This window comes from Penaeus japonicus, unplaced genomic scaffold (assembly GCF_977035675.1).
Source record: "Penaeus japonicus unplaced genomic scaffold, GWHDUDI00000001_assembly GWHDUDI00000022, whole genome shotgun sequence".
NCBI lineage: Eukaryota > Metazoa > Arthropoda > Malacostraca > Decapoda > Penaeidae > Penaeus > Penaeus japonicus.
In genome coordinates, this window is record NW_028234424.1 from 7,532,469 (window position 1) to 7,544,968 (window position 12,500).

At 44.1% G+C, this 12,500-nt stretch overlaps 1 protein-coding gene across 1 annotated transcript in view; it reads right to left on the reverse strand.

The window, feature by feature from the left end:
- The window catches only part of LOC122266916 (Smg6 nonsense mediated mRNA decay factor), a 25,184-nt gene that overhangs the window by 4,292 nt on the left and 8,392 nt on the right, over positions 1-12,500 (reverse strand). The window contains exons 2-11 of the mRNA XM_043036880.2: positions 11,298-12,500; positions 10,998-11,076; positions 10,768-10,878; positions 10,317-10,517; positions 6,519-6,726; positions 6,022-6,263; positions 2,551-2,624; positions 2,086-2,290; positions 1,034-1,198; positions 102-290 (exon numbers count right to left, since the gene is read on the reverse strand). The exon at positions 11,298-12,500 is cut by the window's right edge and continues 1,700 nt beyond it. Coding sequence (XP_042892814.2) covers positions 102-290; positions 1,034-1,198; positions 2,086-2,290; positions 2,551-2,624; positions 6,022-6,263; positions 6,519-6,726; positions 10,317-10,517; positions 10,768-10,878; positions 10,998-11,076; positions 11,298-12,500 — 2,677 coding nt within the window. The remainder of the gene's footprint in view (positions 1-101; positions 291-1,033; positions 1,199-2,085; positions 2,291-2,550; positions 2,625-6,021; positions 6,264-6,518; positions 6,727-10,316; positions 10,518-10,767; positions 10,879-10,997; positions 11,077-11,297) is intronic.

Here is a 12,500-nt window from a genome sequence, read left to right on the forward strand (position 1 = left end):
GAGAAAGAGGAGAAGGAGAAGAAGTCAAAAAGGGAAGTAAAGAAAAAAGACAAGCTGAGTTGGGACCCAAACTCTTACATGCACAGAGACTCATTCCTCACCTGCAGTTTCCGTTGCTGTCTCTGCTTCTTCTCCAACATCTTCTTCCTCATGGTGAGCAGCTTTACCGTGGAGGATAAGGGTGTGTCATCATCTAAGCCTGCCTCTGCCTCAACCTCTTCTTCAATGTCCGAAGGCTCGCTGTCGCTGAACGAGTCCTCGATCTCTACATCTGATGTACTCAGGGAGAGCTGTTGAAGAGAGAATGACCTGAGTAATCTACAAACAACAAACAAAATTTAGCTTGAATGAGATATTACAACAGAAGGCAGGATTCTACCTTGGGCAACACTGGGTAATAGGTAGCCTGTAATCTGCTAGACTTTTTCTATGTTGAATGAATGGTAATTCTAATGCTGAATGACAAAAATTTGTTTTCATTGCCTCAGCCAACCATGAGCCAATTTATCAATGGAATGTCAGGATACAGTCACTGCTGCTTTGTTTGATGTTATGCAATCCAGTAATTTTGCCTTATTAGGATAATAGGCCCCAGTCTCAATCAATTTCTTAAATTCTTCAATGACTTACATACTTACTCTTGACCAATTCATTTTGTTGCTTTCAAAGTAGAATCATTCTAGTGACTGCTGAAAAACCATGTAACACTTGACAAGGGGCTAAATCTTGTAACAAGCATCAAGTTTCCCCTGCTATATGTGACAATATCACATGGCACATGTTTCTTATTGAACTGGTCTGAACACACCAAGCCTGTGTAATCATGTGGCATGCTATATGTTGCTTGAATGTTGCCTCAGTGGAACTTCATCTTGAAAGATGATATAGACCTATTGAATATCTAATGTAAAAATATACGAATAAATAAGTAAAATGGCATTAAGCATTGTAATACCACTTTTTTTACCCTCATGTCAAAGAAGCAGGCCTTTGTACTAATTCACCTATAGGAAACAAACAGAAAACTCCATACCCTTGAGGTCGTTGGAGTGTCTGGAGGTGATGTATCCACAACAGACACCAGCACATCTCCTTGGTCTGTCTTTTGTAGCCGTAAAACCGGTGGGTCCACACCGCAGAGGAACTGACACAGGCAAGTCTGAAGTCTCAACACACGTGCCCAGTCGCAGGCTCGACCCTGAGACACAAAAGAAATCAGGATTTTCATAGAATCTTTAATTTTCCAGTGTACATTATCACTGTTCCCATCAATTGACTATTTTCAAGGGGAAAATAACTATAAAGTCTCTATTTCAGTAAACATCAATGATAAAAAATAGAAGCAATCTAATGTTCCTATCAAATATAAATTAAAAGACAATTTCTAAACAAGGATCACATGGAAATCATTATTAATATCTACACTAACATTTCTCAGGAATAACAAGACAAGAAGAAATACAGAGTTAGGAATTCCCCAATAACCCCGCCGCCGTCCACAGACGCGATTATTAATATGATAGCTACGGGTGCCTTCATACGCCGCAATGATATAATTTATTTAAGGGCCAAAGCGTTCGAGAGCCCCGGCAACTGACTCCCATAAAAAGGACGAAACGCCCCGTCGGGAATGGGATGCCAGCGCATGCCGCACCCGGCCACAAAGACTGCGAATTACTGACTAATATGATATCACATCGGATTGCCGTCAAATAACGCCAGTCAGATGAGATAAATTTGATTTAGGCCAATTCGTCGAGTAGCCCCGGCACTCGACGTAGCCATAAAAAGCACGAAGACCGGCCCGGCGGGAATTGGGTCTAACACCGCCGTGGCTCGCCGGCCACAGACGGAGATTCGATTTTTTTAATCATGATAGCACGGGTGCCCGCGTCATACGCCGTGCAAGGTTTAATTGATTTAGGCCCTAAGCGTGCGACGAAGCCCGGCACTGACGCCTTAAAATGCACGAAACGACCCATCCAGTGAGGGACATGGGTTGTTTAAAGCACCAGCTAACTAAGTCCATTAAAGCTCTACCACAATATCTAAAGTCCTAAACATTTCTCAAAGTTCATAACTTACTGAGTGAACATGGGATGGCGAGTAGGACAGAGTACGGTGGGCAGGCAGCAAGGGCTCGTAACCCCTAAGAAAGCCGTCTTCCATCATCTTCACTGGCACGGCCTCTGCCGAGGCTGCATCTGTCAGATGCACATCAGGTGGCCCAAATCCACGCAATATGGTTGCTAACTCCGCCACACTGGACCAAGGATCGCAGTTCACACCTCTGATTATACAGAAAAAGATTATCAAAATACTTACACGAACAGTGAATGAATATATAACCAAACAAACAAATACACACCAATGTACACACACACACACCCATGCACGTGCCCACTAAGATGCCCATGCGCGCACACAAACACACTTTTATTCATTTTTTTGTGAATGCAAAGACCACAAATAGTTTTTCCACATGAGATCCCTTCTTCAACAGACAGAAATCTATGGTTTCAAAGTGTAAAAGGGTATGGATGCACTTACGAAGTGGAGTACTCGCGGGCAGCAGGAGGTGGGTTCCAGACAGCACTGTGGTAGAGTAACCAATCACACCAAGCCTGTAACACAAATCACCTTATGATGGTCACCAAAACAAAGTAAACAACAAAGACAACAGTTTATTGAAGAGACTAAATCTTATAACAACACAAAAACAAAGAAAATGAGAAAAGAAATAATCAATTACAAAAAAATATGCATAAACAAACAAATATCCAACATTAACACAAACCATAAAAATGGGCTAGAGAAAGTACTAAGAGCATAAATTCACAAATCAAAATAATAAAACAGAATCAAGTCAATATGGAAGTTACAGTGCCTTAAAATAGCTACATAACTAAGCATATGGCTAGGGAATCCTTTCAATTTTTATATTGCATATCTACCATACATCATATCCATTAAATAAGTATCACTTAGTAGAATTGTTAATGTAGAGTACCTGAAGAAAGTGTGCAGACTCTTGGGTCTTCAATTGAGTGATTGAGAGTTTGCTGATTTTCTAAATTTAGCAGTTTTACAAATGCTTAGACTTTACTAAAAAAAAACAAGAGCTATATATTACCATCTACTAACCATACTAACCAGGCCCACAAGAATATATCTCAAGAAAAAGTCCAACTCTCTAAAAATTTCAACTTCAGTGATGCAAGGATATCTCAATACAAGTTTATGGGTGGAACTTCTGGTATTTATAAGTAATTTTAAAATCACTGGCTTCATCTGTTATTCGTTGACATATATTCATCAGTGTTTCAGCCTCCCTTTAACCCATTCGCGCCGGTTGACGTGCTGACACGTGGTCGAAAAAAGCCCCGGACCCGGGTGACGTCCTGGCACGTGCTACATTTTCGGCCCGCGCGCCGGGAGGCCAGTAGCGACGTGCTGAAACGTCCGCATTAGAATGATAGATTATTCTTAGTACAATTCGATTTTCATACTTGATTTGTCTTAGCTGTTCTAGTTTATCGTTCTAAATAGTAGGAAATGGATATAACGTAATATGAACACGTCTCAGTACATACGTATCTGATTAACCATGGGATTGCTGTTCCTCTGTGATTTGTTGATAAATGATATCGAGTCGAAAGACTATCGTAAAATCAATTACTTTGGCCGAGGAAATAAAAAAAATATAAAAAAAAAAAAAAAAAAAAAAAAAAAAAATTAATTATAACTCTTTTGTTGCACTAAAAGAAAATGACACTGATTAATAAAACATTGCTGTTACTTGCATCACTTGTATGCACATGTATGGTTGTTCATATTCTCTTCTTTTCGTTTAGGAAGAAAAAAAAAATGAAAAAAAAAATAAACTATGTTTGTACCCACTTCACTAGAAGCTTCCACTTCCCATTGGTAGTTATTACAACATAGGAGTAAAGAACAAGATATGGAAAAAGTTCACCGCGAGCTGAATCTAAAAAAAACACTAAAAAAACAGTGCTATAACATCTTTTTCGACATGATATACACTCCTCTGAACATAGCACTACTTCTACAATGATTACACTTAACGCAATCACGCAATCCATAAGGATAGGGTGGGTGAAGAAAAACGCTCTGCGAGCGTCAGAGCGACCGCGCGCAGCGGGAAAACACCCCGGCACGAACGGTTGCGCGCTTGAAATCTTCCCGGCGTTATCGGGAGTAGGCGAAATTCCGCCCCGGCGTGAATGGGTTAATAATTTTAATCTTAAACCTATTTATAACTTATTTTGTGGTATGGTTAGGGGGACAAACATCCATTCTCTATTGTGTCCCATGACACACTAGCATATTTCATAGTTTGTTGTGGTAGGAGCATCAGGGAGAGTTCCAAAGTACCAATATGATGAGATCTTTGCATTTGGTAAGTTGGTAAAAGTTGGCAGACGCAGCCACTCAATGTGAGGGACCATGAATCTGCAGACTCCAAAGGTACTGTGCAATCAATAAACTGATAACTCAAGGAGGCAAGATGTATATCCCAAGGCATCAATGGCTATTCCTCAGGTTGGTATGCATGTCATGTCATGATTTGAATGGCCTTAGCAACAGTTGGCAAGACATCCATGCCATGAGAGGAGCCGCATGCAGATTATACTTTCTTAACTGAAAGTATGTCTACATCTTTAGTAGTTAACCTTTTTACAATGGACATTTTTCACAAGGTCAGATCACTTTCATACAGCATTTTTCCTTTTTTGAAATTAGGCAGTTTGTAACTATGGTATCATACCAAATTATAATTAGTATAGTTTTGCTAATATATCATGGACAGACTCACATATCAAACCATAAGTCTAGAAAATAACAGAAAACACATACATCTTAAGATGCCCAGTCTTAAATTGTGGCTTGTCTCGGAAGGGTTAACGAAAATGATAATGATAATAATAAACATGCCAAGGCACTTCAGTTTCTACAGACAGTATACCCATATGAGAGGGGGTAAGTAACAGGCGCAGGTCCCTTTCCCTAGAATGACACCAGAGTGCTGTTTCCAGGGCAGCTTAACAAACTAGCAGAGGAAAACAGAAGGACTGGTGCAAAGTCTGTTACGACCATCATATGAGAAAGAGGATCCAGTCTATATGCTTTGAGTGTGAAGTGCTTCTTTGTCAGCATACTTGCTTTGAGCACTATCATATTCAGAAGCAATGGTAGCCTGGGTCATATTTGCAAAACTTCAATTTTGTCATCATAAAAAAACACATTAATTCCTTTACACAGAGTGTAATTTATATAATGAGCTAATATCAGCCTAGCAAATGGTTATTATAGACTTCACAATATGTTAAAACAGAAAAATTGTGTGTTGCACAAGAATCGCCAGAATTCCAAAGACAAAGTATATAATGCTAATAGATTGTGCAACTTGTAACACACCATGGGCAGAGATTGAAAACAATACATTAGAAGAGCCAGGTATCTGCAAGTGCTCCCCAGAGGGATAAATATGCGCTCTACACAAACCCATAGTTATTAGGCTAATCAATAAACATGAGAATCTCAACTGGTTAAAGGAAAAAACCTGCCTTAGGATCATGCATCTCATAGGACGTGAAGCATAGAGGATATCAGCAATATTACTTTTGAAAACAAAGAATATGAACAACAATAAAAAAAGGGAGGATGAAATGCACACCACTCACTATCTTTACCATATAAAAAATCACTAAAAAGAAACCACCACACTTGCAATAGTTTTAACCCATTCCTACCAGGCTTATTTCGGCTCTAAATGGTCGGAATGCCGGGGTATTCGAATGCATAGGCCTAAAGCCTCGGGATTCTCAGGCACACTAGCGAGTACTGTACGCCCACTCACCCAGCGCGCCAGACTTAACTAAATATCTTGTCTCCGGCATATGACCCAAAAACCACTGAACGTGATAGCAAGTCAACCGGTGAGAATTGGTTAACACACCAACATCATGCTTTAAAAGACTAACAAGAATGCCCAATGACCTTAAGAGGAGGCATGAAGTGTGCAAGGGTCGGTGTGAACAGCCTCTGGGGGTCCACAGCAGCTACTGGTTGCTGCTGCTGCTGTTGGTGAGGCTGCTGCTGTTGTGGGTGGAAAGACTGGAGCTGAACATTGTGTGGGAGGAGCTCCACCACGTGCTGTGCCAGACACCCAAACATCTCTTGTGCCAGCACCAAGGCCAACTCCTGGGCAGCTGATCTGTACCCACTGCCAACACGATTGTCTGAACAGTGAGGGAGAGAGTGATAGGGACACAAGAAAATATCTAATATATCAGGAGTGACAAACGCATTAAAGATGTGATGCAAATAGGATCAGATACAAGAAAATCAAACAATTAGCAATGTCTGAGAATTAAGTAATTTCAAAGATAAAGGAAAACAGAAATAATATTTTAAAAAGAGCAATAACTGACTGAAGTCTATAAGATGAAATTTATAACCATACTAACAACACAAACATCAACTATCATCCTTACCCTTCAGCTCCGTGTTACTAACAGCATACATATTAATGGCCAGAATCTGCAACAGGTGATTGGTGGACAGCCTCGGAGGTGTGGACTGCAGGAGGACGCAGAACTCACGCAGCATGCCAATGCAACACTCACGGAAGCCATCAAGCCCAACGCGCGAAAAGAGCATTCCATGGCAGTGGAGATAACTGGTGAGGAATCTCTTCATGAGCTGCAAGAGAGGGAGATAGAAAAATAGAATTATGGTTAGGAGGAGGAGGACGAGGACAAGGAGGAGGAGGAGGAGGAGGAGGACAAGGACGAGGAGGAGGAGGAGGAGGAGGAGGAGGAGGAGGAGGAGGAGGAGGAGGAGGAGGAGGAGGAGGAGGAGGAGGAGGAGGAGGAGGAGAGGAAGAGGAAGAGGAAGAGGAGCGGAAGGAGGAAGAGGAAGAGGAGGAGGAGGAGGAGGAGGAGAGATAAGAGGAAGAGGAGGAAGCGGGAGGAAGGAGAGTATTAGAGGAAGGGGAGGAGGAGGGAGAGGAGAGGAGGAGGAAGAGGAAGAGGAGGAAGAGGAAGGGGACGCGGAAAGAGGAAGAAGAAGATGAGGAGAAGAAGACCAGGCCAACAGAGAAGAAGAAGAGGAGAACATGTGAGGAAGAGGAAGAGGAAGAAGCGGTGGAAGGAGGGAGAAGAAGAGACGAGGGAAGGAGAGGAGAAGAGGAGGAGAAGGGTAAGCCAGGAGAGAGGAAGAAGAGGGAGAAGAGGAGGAGGAAAAGGGAGTGAGGGAAGATGAGGATGCGGAGGAGGAGGAGGAGGAGGAACGAACAAGGAGGAGGGTAGAAAGGAGGAGGAGAATCTTGAGGAGGAGGAGGAGGAGAAGGAGGAGGAGGGAGATGGGAGAAGGAGGAGGAGGAGGAGGAGGAGGGAGAAGGGAGAAGGAGGAGGAGGGAGAAAGGAGAAGGAGGAGGAGGAGGAGGAGAAGGAGGAGGAAGAGGAGAGAGGAAGAGGAGGAGGAGGGGAAGGAGAGAGGAGGAGGAGGAGGAGGAGTAGATGGAGGAGGAGGAGGGAGAGAAGGAGGAGGAGGAGGAGGAGGAGGAGGAGGAGGAAGAGGAGAAGAAGAAGAGTAGGAGAAGGAGAGGAGGAGGAGGAGAGAAGAGGCGAAGAAGAATGAAGAAGGAAGAAGAGAAGAAGGAAGGAAGAAGAAGAGGAAGAAGGAAGAGAGGAGAAGAGAGAAGCAGAAGGAGAGAGTGGGAAGAAGAGAGGGAGAAGAAGAGAGGAAGAAGAAAGAAGGAGGAGAGAGGAGGAAGAGGATGAGGGAAGAGGAGGAGAAAAGAGAAGAGGAAGAAGAGAAAGAAGAAGAGGAAGAAGAGGAAGAAGAGAGGAAGAAGGAAAGAGGAAGAAGGAAGAGGAAGAGGAGGAGGAGCGGAGGAGGAGGAGGAGGAGGAGGAGGAGGAGGAGGAGAAAGGAGCAGGAGAGACAGGGAGGAGGAGGTGCGAGGAGGAGGAGGAGGAGGAGGGACGGAGGAGGCGATGGAGGGAGGGAGGCGGAGAAAAGAGGAGGAGCGAGGAAAAGGCGGAGGAGGAAGAGGAGGAAGAGGAGGAGGAGGGACGAAGAAGAGGAGGAAAGAGGGAGAGAAGAGAGGAGGAGGAGGAGGAGGAGAAGAAGGAGGAAGAGGCAGAGGCGGATGGAAAGAGGAAGAAGCGGAGGCGGAAGAGCGGAGGAGCGAAGAGGTAGGAGCGAAGAGAGGAAGGCGGAGGAGGAGGAGGAGGGAGGCGGAGAGAGGCGGAGGAGGAGGCGGCGGCGGAGGCGGACGGTGGAGGGAAGAGGAGGAGGAGAGACAAGAGGAGGAGGAAGAAGAAGAAGAAGTAGGTACGACGAAGAAGAAGACGAAGAGGGAGGAAGAAGAATGAAGATGAAGAAGAAGAAGAAGAAGAGACGATAGAAGAATGAAGAAGACGAAGAAAGGAAGAAGAAGAGGAAGAAGAGGAAGAAGAAGACGAGAAGAGGAAGAAGGAAGCGGACAGAGGGCAGAGAAGATGAAGAAGAAGACAGAGAAGAGGAGAGAGGCAAGAAGAAACAGAAGGAAGAGGAGAAAAGGAAGAGGAAGGACTGAGGAAGAGGAGATGAGAGAGAAGAGGAAAAGAAGGAAGAGGAGGAGAAGAAGACAGAGGACGGAAGGGGGAAGGAGGAGAAGAAGTGGATTACGAATTTTGGAGGAACAAAGAGGAAGAGGTTGGAGAGAGAGGGAGGTGTGGAAGAGGAGGACGAGGAGAGAAGAGGAGGAGGCGTGAGGAGTGGAGGAGAATTATGGTTAGGAGGAGGAGGGGAGGAGGAGGAGGAGGACGGAGGAGGAGGAGGAGGAGGAGGAGTAGGAAGCGGAGGAGGAGGGAGGAGGTAGAGAGGAGGAGGGAGGAGGAGGAGGAAAAAGGTCAGGAGGAGGAGATGGAGGAGAAGATGGAGGAAGGATGGAGGAACGAGGAGGAGGAAGAGGAGGAGGAAGAAGAATAATCGGGGTGGAGGAGAGGAGGAATAGAAGAGGAAGAGGAGGAGGAGGAGGAGGAGAGGAGGAGGAGGAGGAGGAGGAAAAGAGGATGAAGATGGAGGAGGGTAGGAGGAGGAAAAGGAGCCAGGAGGGACGGGAGGAAAAACTGGAGGAGGGAGGAGGCAAGGAGGAGGAGGAGGAGGAGGAGCGCAGAGGAGGAGCGTTGGAGGAGGAGGAGGCGGAGGAGGAGGAGGAAAAAAGAGAGGAGGAAAAGGAAAAAGTGAGGAAGGGGGGGAGGAGGAAAAAGAGGAGGAGGAGGAGGAGGAAGAACGGAGGAAGGAGGAGGCGGTGGCAAAACGAGGGCGGAGGAGAGGAGGAAGGCGGTAGAGGCAGGAGGGGGCGGTGGAGGAGGAAGAAGGAGGAGGAGGAGGAGAGGAAGAAGGAGGAGGAGGACGAGGAAGAAGAGGAGGAGGAGACAGAGATAAGGAGGAAGTAGGAGGAGGAGTTGAGAATTAGAATTTATGGTTAAGAGAAAGAAGCTGAAGCACTGTGGAAAGGAAGAAGGCAGAGCGACGGAAAGGAAAGGAAGAAGAAGAAGCAAAGGAGGAAAAGAAGAAGGAAGAAGAAGAGGAAGGAGGAAGAAGAAGGAGGGAAGACGACGAACGGACGAAGGAAGAAGCAGAAGAAGAAGCAGATGATGAGAGGAAGAAGTGAAAGGAAGGAGTAGCGAAGGGAAGGAGGATGAGGTGGAAGAAGAAGGGTGGAGGAAGAGAAGAGAAGAGAAGGAAAGGATGACGCGGAGAGACAGAGAGAGAGGAAGAAGAGAGAGGAGAGAAGAAGAGGGGGGAGGAAGAAGAGCAAGGGAAGAAGAGGAAAAAGAAGTGGAAGAAGAAGAGAAGAAGAAGAAGGAGAGCGAAGAAGAAGAGAGAAGAAGGAAGAAGAAGAAGAAGCACTTGAAGAGGCCGAAGGAGGAAGGAAGAAGGAGGAGAGAAGAGGAAGAAGAGGTTGTGGAGGAGAAGGAAAGAGAAGGAGGAGGAGGAGGAAAAGGAGTGGAAACAAGAGGAAGGGAAAAGGAATGGTAGAAGAAGAGGAAGAAGAAGAGGAAGAGGTAGAAGAAAAGATGCTCAAATCCAAATACAGATTATCAAAATATAGCTGAACTACATTGTTAATCTAATTTCCATTAGATGAAATTAAAAAAAAAACTTTTGTCTATTCACACTTTAACATTGTTTACTAAGCCACAACTGAGAGAGAAAAACAATAACTAAATATCTCCAAAATGTAAAGGCCCAAAAGTACAAAATATAGTAAACATGAAAGTAATTAACAACCACTACCTGTTCCAGTGGCAGCTTCTTCAGGTCATCCAAGGCTCCGCTGTTGTCATCATTGTTGGACTGTGAGAGAGTACGGCGGTTGGTTGCCCCGCTGTCCGGCCTAATCCAAATCTCCTGCCGTAACCCTTCCCCACTAAGGGCCCTTCCCTCACTCCTGCGGCTTATGTCTTGGTCTGGCTCGCTACGCTGTGCTGCCTGGTACTGGGTATTGGAGGGAATGGAGGAGAAGAGAGGGAGAAAGAAAAATTATTCTCATACCTGGGAGAAAATTCTTAGGGTATGCTTATTCCTTGTACTTATGTGATGGAGGTAAATTCATTATTAAATAAAAAAATGATGACAATCAGTATAATAGTAATAAATAAAGAAATACTATAGTAAGTTTAATTGTAATAGTAGCAATAATAGCAGTAGTAGAAGTAACAATGATACAATCAAACAGCAAACTCACTTTCTTCCGTATGTCGTCAAACATGGACACTAGCGAGTCTCTTGCTGACATGAATGGGTTGGAAGCTGTGAGAGAGCGCACATAGTAATACACAACATCTAATGGCCTTTTCTGTGGGTGGAGAGAAGACAGTGTTGTTAAATTATTTTTAATTTGTAATCAAATCATTCTCAAAGATTTTAACAAGTAATTTTTAAAAATAAGTTGTAAAAACAATAAAAGAGCCCAACCTGGTTAACAGCAATAATAGCCAGTTGGTTAAAAGGACGTCCATTTCTTGGGTGAACTTGGAGAGCCATTTGGTACCATCTGAAAAATAACACAATGGTATATAGCTTGAGAATATCATGATATAGTTTACTTAAATGCTATTTTACATTCATACATGAAAAGATTTAAAATTTCAGTGAGAATCAAATTTCCATCTATTTGTCACAAATCATAATAGCATATTCTTGTAATATGTTATTATGAAACACATAACAATACCTCAATAAATTGTAAGGAATCCTATGTATATTTGTACTTACTTCTTTGCCAATGTATAATTGGGAGCTGAATTATACTGCTCTCTGTACCGTGCTAAATCCCCCAGTGAGAGAAGTATTTTCTGGCCGGACATCAGTGCCAACCGGACCCTGCCCCTTGTTACAGAATTTGAGGTTCCTCCCTCCTCCAGGTGCTCTTCGAGTGTGAAATTATATTCCCTCTGCAGAGCTTCCAGTAAGTCTTGTAAATATTTATGGCCCTCCTCTACAAGCATCATTAGTGTGGCCAGACTGCGATCCTTGAGTCCTGGCTCCCTACTTATGTATTCCCTCAGTTTTTCTATTATCACATAGTACAGCGTCTTCCACAGGTTTCCCTCAATGTTCTTCTCCTGGCAGATTCGAATGTCAGTCACTAATAGCTGTTTGTAACACACTTGGAGGTGATGCCTGATGTCCATTATCCGTCGAAATTCAAAGGGAAGCTGATTACTGCTTACATAATAATTGATATCCATTTCTCCTTTCTGGATGTTGTACAGAAGCGATGGGTCTACTTTCGGACTCTGACCTTCAATAACATATTCACTTAGTTGGTTGTTATGAGTAGGCGCTGCACCATGCACATTGTCTCCAGCACCTTTCACCACCTCTCTTTGCATGTCACGGGTTGGGGGCAAGTCACGAGCACTTGGTACGACAGCTACAGGTTTGCTTGGGTTATTAGGGTTATATAAATGTTTTTGCACTACAGGTGTTGATGACCTGAAATGGTGAGATGAAGAGGTGACTGGTTCCTGTCCATCATTGTTTGAACCATGGGATGGCAGTTGGATGAGTCCCCTACGTCCAGGGCTCTCAGTTCTCCTGTGTGAATCCTCACACTCTGACTTTTGCTTCTCTCGCTTGGCCTTCCAGTCTGGCTTCTCGTTCCCCCATGTAGCAGGTGACTCATCTCCTTGTTGATTACACCATACTGTATCATTATCCACCTCTGTTCCCCAATCATCCTCTGGAACATCAACAAATATCATGGGATCAACATCTTCTTTCTCCAACTTGTCAGCACTGGCATTACCCACACTCTTTCCATACCAGCCAGACTTTGCTGTGAAATCAGAGTCATGTAAAAAGGACGTGTCGTCTCCTTTGAGTTCTTGGGCTAAATGATACTTGCTTCCCTTTTCATTTCGCTTGCAGTCACTTTCCTGTTTGATGTAAGCAGTTCTTTCATGACTATTTTTG